The 9,665-nt window shown below is 40.5% G+C and overlaps 1 protein-coding gene across 1 annotated transcript; it reads right to left on the bottom strand.

Moving 5' to 3' along the window:
* Positions 1-3,089: 3,089 nt before the first annotated feature.
* On the bottom strand, positions 3,090-7,231 carry LOC107691958 (G-protein coupled receptor 12-like). The gene is made up of 2 exons (XM_016490824.1): positions 6,716-7,231; positions 3,090-5,923 (listed from the first exon to the last, which is right to left on the bottom strand). The coding sequence occupies exon 2, from the start codon at positions 5,919-5,921 to the stop codon at positions 4,923-4,925; it is 999 nt and encodes a 332-aa protein (XP_016346310.1). The 5' UTR covers positions 5,922-5,923; positions 6,716-7,231; the 3' UTR covers positions 3,090-4,922.
* Positions 7,232-9,665: the final 2,434 nt, after the last annotated feature.

Genomic DNA, 9,665 nt, shown 5'->3' with positions numbered 1-9,665 from the left:
TGTAATGGATTACGTTACTAACTACAATTTTTGTCATGTAATTTGTAATCAGTAACGGATTGCAATTTGTAAGTAATACCCAGCTTTGCTAGTAGTAGCCCTAGTATTTGTTTATAATTAATATACAGTTTTACTTTTGTCCGCTTCCAACAAATTCAATGTCAATATTGAATTTCAGGTATTAGCATGTAATGCGTATAATTAATTTAAAGTTTTCTTGAAGTATCTTACAGCAAATCAATATGTATAATTATGCAGATATTGTACGTTGTTAGAAATTGTCTATAGGTCCTAACCGTAAAGAAACTAAATTTCATTGATTATAATTGATTGCTTCGTTTAGAGAATGGGTTATAATGTCACAAAGATCAGTGATAGGCTACACATTAATTCAGTGAAAAGATCGGTTGCACTTTAGTTTAAGGTGTTCTTGTTACAGCTAATTATACATTTAAGTACTAAGAAATCTTAATTAGCTAGGCCTACATGTGCTTACTATATAGTTAGGATTAGGGTTTGGCTTAGGGTTACTTGCATGTAATTATGCATAATTTATTGTTATTACAATAGTAAGTACATGTAGCCTAACATGTGTAACAAGGACACCTTAAAATAAAGTGTCACCAAAAGATCAATAAAAGTACACATTCTTTATTGAAAATAGGCTATAATAAAACTGTTTTTGTTGTTCAACATAAGTGAGTAACAAATATTTAGCGTTGTGACTGAGTATATGTAGCCATCACTTAAATCAAAAAAAGATAATAATTAGAGATTCTAAAATATTGAAGTGTTTTTGAGTAGTCCCCCTATTAATCGATTATGATTTTATAAAAGTGAACATAACTTAGTAGTAAGTTAATTCTGCTAAATCGATAATACATTTTCTACAGCAGGTGCTTCAATCACCTCTTCAAAAAGGTGCGAATTTCCCATCACCTCACAGCGTGGGCTCGGCAAGATCTCTGGCGTTCAGATCCCACACTCACCGTGATCCTGACAGCGCACGTTAGGTAAAACGGAATGGCTCAATAATTCATACCCAAGCCTTTTAAAGCTGAGCCGCCTTCAAACGATGACCTGTTTGAGTCTGTCCTTCCCCCTCACACACACAAAACACCAAACAACCATAGACTGTGATTAAGTTTGCTGAATTTTATTTGACAAAGTATTCTCCACGTGTTGTTTTTTTCTTCTTGCTCACTCACTCTCTTTTTGTTTCAGTATTGTCATATTTACAGTAATAAAAAATAAATCATTTTTAGGAAGGATTACATTCCACACTTACATTGCAACGTGTAGCATGTTCCTTTCATAAAGTGCATCGTACTTGTCAGATTTCAGTTCACAATACAAAGAAACAAACAAAGCAAGAAAATGATCAACAACGATTACATCACAGTATCAGAGCACCCATCCACATCTCTGACCGCTTGCTAATAAGGGCCACGTAATTGGGCTGACAGTTTATCTACACAAAAACATTCCTTTAGCTCTATAGATGATTGCAAAAGTGATTGTAGATCATAGTGAGAATTCATCAGTAAAGCACAGAGATTTGGATTTCGGAGAATGGACTACATTTGGGTGCAGTGGTTACAAAACCCCAGAGGCTCTTCTAAAGGCCTGTCTCTCTCCCCTCCCTTATTTTAGGAAGGCGCCTTCTCACTCTATTGTAGCTGTTGATGGGGAAAACAGAGCTAGGCTTAATGGCCCAGAAAACGGATTTCAAGTACCCTAGATAAATGTAACATTTCATGCTCTTCAAGGTTATTTTTAGCAGGGCCAGATTTAGTGGTAATAGAGCTTCCATGCGTTTAGGTGCCGTCATTCAGACGGCCTCTCTCCATTTACGTACTCCAGCGCTGACGTCACAACAGAAGACTAAGGTACACTGGTCTCACGCTAGATTTTTCTTCTTTGTAACTCTCAAAAAGAAGCCTCCGTCGCCTGTACTGTAGCTCCAGAGGAATGCAGTCATCTTATATTTTGTCTACTACTGACTGAAGATATGTAAAATTCTAGATGGCTGGCTGCCTGGCATACTTCAATTCTGTGATGATATCTGTGGTGTTAGTAATTAGATGGGTCACTTTTGAGTACGAGGCTGGGGGTGGACCATCTGTCTGTAGTCTGGCACAGAAAAGGGCTGTCCCAGTCCAACAGAACGCTAAAAAGAGGACTGCATTACTCTGCCGGTAGCCGTAGTGGGCTCCAATGTCCAAGAGAGAGGGTGGAATCCAGCCGTTCCCTTGGCGTAGAACATGCGCACCACCTGGTTCTCTGGGTCTATTTTTGAGCTTTAACTTTTAACTGTTCAAACTAGCCACTACTAAACAAATTATATCCTATCTGTGTTCAGTAGTCAAGCTGCCTAGATGTTGACTATCTAGACACCAAGCTGTGCCTCGACCGCTGCAAATTTGAAGGTGAACGGTACTGTCGACACAGTCAGGTGATGTTACAAATCATAATCCTTGTTTTTACTGATCTGATAAATGCATGAAATCAATAAGACACTAGTAAGTGAAATTATGGCACTTTCTGCCTTGCCAACACTTTTTTGATCATTTGTTTTTTGTTTTTAGGTATTTTTTTCTGTTTTTGCTATTTCTAGGAAACCATCGATAAGAATACAGGTACAGAACACACACATATACACACACACACACACACACACCAAAACGACATCATAAAACTCATGCCCTGATGTGTATAAAAATATACGTTTCCATACAGCATTGCATAAGAAAAATAACCGCTGCACCCCTGAACGAACTGAATCTATGGCATCCCATGCCACCCATTGAGTACATTGTAGTGAAGATACATTACATAACGGTAGAGATTTGCTGAAAAACACTGATATTTGCCAAGTGTTGTGTACTATGTGGGGTGGGTTATTTTTTTATAAGTGGGCACAGTGTGACAGGTCACTGAACCCCACTCCTGACATAAGTGAGTGGTATATAAACAAATGGTTCTCTCGCTTTCACGCACACAACCACAAACAATCAGGCATATCACACAATCGTGCAAAAAAAAAACTGGAGAATTGTTCCACAGTGTCCAGACTGTGAAATAACTCCAGGTAAAAGTCCATCAGATTTCATACAGGTCACTAAGAGTATTAAGGTTAGTCAGAGGGCACCTGGATGGGCTCTCAAGGCCAACTTTGAATACTCGTACTACAATGTGAAAGGACATCTTAGAAAATAGTACAATTGATTTAAAGAGTTGAAACACCCTGGTCTCACTAACCTATTCTCAGTCTGTTTTTTAATCATGTTCAAGTCAGGAAGTAAAATTAGCTCTGTTGATGGCCTCATTGTGATTGTAGCTCTATCAATGAAGGGTACACATTAATTCATTATTGCAGAAGAGAAAAGGTAAGGCCTAAATTAAGATATTTTGCCGCAAATGAGGGGTCGTCAAAGAACAGCTGTGACATTCATACCCCCCTCGAAAACACAAGGCTTTGTTACGGTCAAGCTCAACAAATATCTATGCATATAAAATATTACGACAACTAATCCTTTAGCTTTTAGTGATGTTTCTTTTGCGCCATTTGGAAAAAGGCGTAGTGTTTCTGTTTTGACCTTTGAGCTTCTTATGTCTGTGTGTGTGTTTTTTTTATTTATTTATTTATTTTTTGAGTTGTGTAGCATAGTATAAATCCAATTCGGTAGATTTAATGATGTGTTTTTAAATCTTACATGCTATTTCAAGGTCCTTTTGGCTTAATCTTAACTGAAGTCCCTTCTGTCCCATTTTGGCCTAGTTATCTGATCTTTTAATAGGCCTTCATGCAGATCTATTTACACACAACCCTGCCCCTAACATTGATCCCTGATCTGACGGACTAATTGTACATTCTACACACTCAATTATATCTGATAATCACCGGGATCATTTTTCTGTACAAACCCAGAAGCACTTGTCTTATTTAAGCGTTCATGTCTCAGTTGGCCTTACGCAAAATTGCCTTGAAAGATGTTGCCTGATGTCGAAATTAAAGCGTTGTGGCTGACACCTCATTTCGCGCTCAGACCTTCATTAACCCTGCCATTTCGCACCAACACCAAGACATGTGCTCAATGGATTCGAGACCAAAAATGTGTGAAAATATGATTTGCCTTGCAACTTCGTGGCAGAAGATATTTCAAATGTCATTATGGACGTTAGACAATAAACCAGTTCAGCATGTCTAAACAAATTGGCTTTTCTCAGGGATTTTTAAATTTATGAAATTGCACCGCCAATGATGTGTAGCAACAAATAATCACATTAAAATGAAAAGAGGTCATTTTTTTTCCTTGCACCATAATTTCAGTTTCTAAAATAAGTGATTTGATAAAATTGGCTGTAAAGCGACAAATGCCAGAAGCAATATAATTTTCGCTCACGGGACCATGTTTTCTCTCTGTCATTCATACATTTTTAAGTGAACACAGATTTAAGTGTTAGAGGCGGGGAATAGGGAATAGCTTCATTGTACCTGCCGCTGTCCGTGGTGCTGAAAGAACTCCATATAGCATGAACATGTACACAAAAGCTGTCTACCGTTTACAGCTTTCTTTACACGTATCAGGTCAGTTTTGTAATCATTTTCGCTGTTAATGGTGTTTATTTTTTTAGATAAATAGTATATTGATTTGTGTCACTGGGCCTGTACTACGTATCTCAGAATATCCAGATTATTCTGATCATGTTCAATTTGAACGGTCTCACATATGGTATAATTTGAAATGTTGTGCATAAAGGTCTACAATGCATTAAAGACATATAATTATACATTGCAGGTTGACCTCTTGGATCGCAACACCTACTGCACAACCAGCAACGTTTGACTGGCATCCCACCAAGGGAGGACATCATATCATTAACACTGACACAGTACAAACGAATTATGTGAGTCCGACCTATACATCACTCGATGTCCTTGGCCGCAAGGAGAAGTTGGACGGCACGCATCCGCAGCAGGCTAGCCACAGGGATTTCTGGATGTCCGGATTTCTGTAAGCGTATATGATTGGGTTTATGACCGAGTTGCATGTCACCGGCAGCACTGTTGCATACGTGTAGATCATCGGGTAGCTGGAGTCTGCCACAATCGAATACATGGCGAAGGGCATCCAACATGCGGCAAAGGTGCAGAGGATGATGGAGAGCGTGGATACACCTTTTGTGGTGGAAATGGCCATGAACTGGTGCTGGACAGCGATTTGCTGCGCATGGCGGAAGGCAATCTTACAGATCTGTAGGTAAAGCTGCATCATGAGGGCAAACACCAGCAAGAACGTCACAGCGAGCACCACGGCATTGTTCTTGGTGACCGGCCGGCAGATACTGCAGCTGGCCTCGTCTCGGAGGCAGTTCCAGCCGAGCACTGGCAGTAGGCCCAGGATGATGCACACCAGCCAAATGAGAACCACCATGACATAGGTGAATGTCACCATGCGCTCCGTGTGGTAGGTCAGAGCGTTATAGAGGGACAAGTAGCGATCCACCGTGATGGCCAGGATGTTGAGCACAGATGCGGAGAAGGCGGCGATCAACAAGCCGACGGAGATCAGAGTCACAAACTCCGTGTTCAGCATATAGATGAAGACGAAGTTGAGAATGAGGCCGAGTCCCGCGAGCAGGTCCGCGAATGCGAGGCTCCCTATCAGAATGAACATGGGGGCTCTCAAGGTGGGCGTGTAGAACAGGATGGCGATCACGATTGCATTCTCGCAGGAGATGAGCGTGCCCGTCACGCACAGTGCAATGTCCCACGGGTTAACGGGAAGTGGCCTCAGCTCTGCCGTTCGCACCGGTGATGAGTTCCGCACATCCAGGAGATTCCACGTGCCCACCGTGGAGAGGGAAGAGGTGTTTTGAAGTTGGTTGCTCATTGCTGCTGCAAGAGAGTGAATCATAGCTGATGGTGGGGGGAGGGAGGGAGGGGGGTGAAAGAGAGAGGGGTGCGGTAGTGAAGATAAGAGAGAATGTGTATGTCAGTGGAAAGGCAGTGGGAATAGCATATCTGTCAAAAGAAATATGCCTGAAGCCCCCGAACCTGATGAAACAGTCTCTTATTCTTAGGCAGTCAAGAACGAAATTATTAGGCAAAGTAGGATATGTTTACAAATTTTGTCATTAGCTAGAATGTTCAGATTTCATCATTACAGCTGGCAAAGTGTTGATTTGTGGTTAATTAGAAACTGAATAGTCCTTGAGCACTTAATAATCAGGTTTGGAAGCAGCAAAACATTGTAGCAAATTGCATCAAGGCGAGCTGTAAATGTACAATATTTCTCTTAGTTTGCTGCTGCATGTGCATTTCATCGCAAAAAGGCTATTAATCAAGCAGCCGTCCCGACAAAACGCACGCACTTCACTTTGTTTCTATTTTTAGTAATTGTCTAAAAATAAGACGCGCCGCCTCAGTGCACGGGTCTCTTATGAAGGCATCGTGTATATGCTTCCAGAATCCACAATGATGCGCTTTCGCCTGACGCCATAGACGCAGACACATTTTAACACATTCATTCATAAAATTTCCTCCTCACAGACCTGGCTATATATAAACTGACTAAGAAAAGACTGCAAAGGACTATTCATTCAAATTTACTGGTGCCCGTTAAAAAAACAATCATCGCAATTTAATGACACGTTTAACTAAGACATTTTCTCACAAAAGAAAGCACAAGTGCGTATCAGCAGACGGTACCTCAGTGCCATGAAGCTGCAATGCCTTTTTCTCCCCCGAGCTTGCGCGCAGTCCGTGCCTGTCATACGAGAGGAGATGGGGGGCCCAGAAAGAGACGGAGAACAACATAAAAGAAGAACTAAATTGCCTTTTGTTTCACGCAGAGTAAAACCCTCATCTTTGGCGGGTTAAGTCCTGTGGAAAGGCAAGGTGTTCGTCGGTTAGCATGGCTAATACTGTTGGTAGGACGATAGCTCTGCCTCGCTTGATATTCCCCCTATTGGACCTCACCGATGATTCTCCCCTCTGACGTCAAGAGTCCTCACAACAGTCATGATCGAGTCTGTGAATCAGAGATGCTGTGGACGGAATATTAATAATAAAACACGTTCAGACAACACGAATCCAACTATAAGGTACAAGAGACAAGCGCGTCTTCACTCTGTGTGGTTCCCCCGGTACCGGACCCAAGGTCGCCGGTAGCTGCTGCCGTTTTGCGCAAAACGGCACGATTCTTCCTTCTTTTTTTCTCCAAGATTACCGATCACACCAAACTGTCCGGCTAGCACAAAGCCAGAGCACCGCTGTCACTTGTTTTAGATATCCAAATAAATCTACTTTGCGCGTCTCTATTGTTACATCTCGCGTCTCCCTCTTGTGACTTTCACGTGTCTTTTACCTGATATTACGCAACATATTTGCACCCGAAATCCTAGGAAAATTTTGAACCGTGATAATTATATAATAACTCGTCTCGAAGTATGATGTCTAACGTACCCGTTATTTTTGTTTTTCAGACGGATTGTAGTGGTGAAAGGTGTGAGTGTGTTTCATTCAAGAGCTGGATGAGTGTTCAGTGGCGCGTGCGTCTCCCACTATGAGGACACTGTCAAATACTCCAACAGCAGATGTCTTTACAAGGCTGTTTATTTTTAGAAAGTCACATTTCCTTGAATTGTGCATCTGCTAGCAAATACTGGCAGATGATCATGAATTAGATTTGTAGCAGTAAATGGCATACAGGTTTTACCTGCTGTGACACTTGGGGCTGTTCTGATGACTCTCACAAAAACCTGTGCACAATGTGCAAAAACAAAAACTTGGCAAGGAACTGTACAGGTTCAAATGAACAATGCACTGAAATTGGGTTTTGCTTGTGTGCTGAAAATAGAGAAACGCAGAGAGAGAAGGGAGGGCACTGAACTGTTTAAGGAACGCTGTTTTTTTTTTCATTGCATTTTCCCTGACAGATAATCTTGTGAATAAGTAGTCCTGATCAGAATTACAATAAGTCTCAAAGTTGGTTGAGCATTGGCCCTGCAATGGCTATTCATTGATGGGAGCTCCCACCAATCGCCTTCACTCTCACTCCCCCATTCATCTTCTCTGCACAGCATTGTGGGTAAGCTATTACATCATCACTCTCTCAAACCTTTCTCACAAGTATGCATGCACTGTTACAACAATAATCTACAACACGTTCCTGCATTATCACATGCATGTGTCTGCACATGTTTAAGTCTTTGATGCACAATGTCAATTGGAAATGCAATTGCACAACAATCAAGTGAGTCACTGCACACTCACCCTGTTGTGAGCTAAACATACACAGACCTATTTATTAAAATCCACTTATTTAAATGAACGTATTACCCCACGGTTGTGTCCTAGTATGTTTCTTAGCTCTGTTGATTTGTGTGTGTGTGTAAGCAACTATAGCCAAGATCCATTCACTTTCTGTTAGACCATCTAAATGAACAAGTGCATGTCAATCTGGTGCTTAAGTTGTCCTGAGATGCTGTATTGATGATTAAATAAATGCATTCCAATTCCTCCATTCAGCTGAGAAGACTATTACTGAACTCACGTCGACCGCGCAAAAACCTGCTGACGCTTCCCAAACGCTGGAACTCACTCGTCAGCAGATGCTGTAGCATTGTGTGCGTGAGTATGTGTGTGCATGTGACTGCCTCATCAAATGTATTTATCCGCTGTGAGCAAGCCAGTGTGCTTCTATTCACTGTCTGTTTGACAGCAGCAGCTTAAACACTCTCAGTATGAAGTTTTTATTTACTGTGATTTTCTCAGTCGAAGCCCTCTCCAATTTAAAACTGTTTTCAGTCTCCAGCGAGAGCGGCTCTTTAATGCACCACTCTGCTTCTTTCAGGCTTCTTTCTGCTGCCTGTCTTAATGACACTGCTGTGTGTCTTTTGAGTGGGTGGAGCAAACTACACCACAAAGTAAAAAAAGAAAAATGGTACAATTGTTGAGGTTTACACATTTTGAAGGCAAATGTACAATACTCACGGTCTAGGATTTAATGCTCAAAATTAGTGTAAGTGAGAATCATTTTAGCATAGTCAGAGGCTCCTGTGCCAGCTGGATTTGTGTGAAGTGCTGTAACAAATGTGGCCTATTATGACCTTTAGCAGTCTCTAACAAATCTGTGAAGATTCACCCAGGGGAAGTAGTGTAGATCGTGATAAAGAAAATGCAAAAATATAACATTTTTGCAAACACCAATACTGAATTGAACTAACTTTCAATATTGAAATGAACGAATATTTCTTAAAAAAAACAAACAAAAAAAATTTAATATTTATTAAATTGTATTTATTTTCAGTGAAATAAGAACAGGTCAATATATACAGTAAGTGGAGTTAAAACATTTTTTTAAAGTAATGTTACCTTAAAATATATTACACTAATGAAATTGTTTTGAGTTAGTGATTTCCAGATTTAGGCTGTTTGGTATTTGCTGTTTCTGTTTTACTGTTACACTGTGCTAAACAATGGCATTTTCATCAGATTATAATAATCACTCAGCATTATAGTTTGGAGCCTGTGATGCAAAACTACTGATGGCTGATTAGTTTAAAGTTCAATTATGTAAGAATTGACTGTGAAATGTCATAATTTATCTTAGTTGCTACAAAATGCTGCAATTTAGAGGTTTGTAATGGTGTATTGA

This window comes from Sinocyclocheilus anshuiensis, unplaced genomic scaffold, assembly GCF_001515605.1.
Source record: "Sinocyclocheilus anshuiensis isolate Anshui unplaced genomic scaffold, SAMN03320099.WGS_v1.1 scaffold426, whole genome shotgun sequence".
NCBI lineage: Eukaryota > Metazoa > Chordata > Actinopteri > Cypriniformes > Cyprinidae > Sinocyclocheilus > Sinocyclocheilus anshuiensis.
Note: the sequence above shows the minus strand (reverse complement) of the source record. Positions and strands in the feature narration are given on the sequence as shown.

Excerpts from the sequence above, each read along its gene's own strand:
- LOC107691958 (XM_016490824.1), bottom strand. The coding sequence starts at position 5,921 with ATGATTCACTCTCTTGCAGCAGCAATGAGCAACCAACTTCAAAACACC.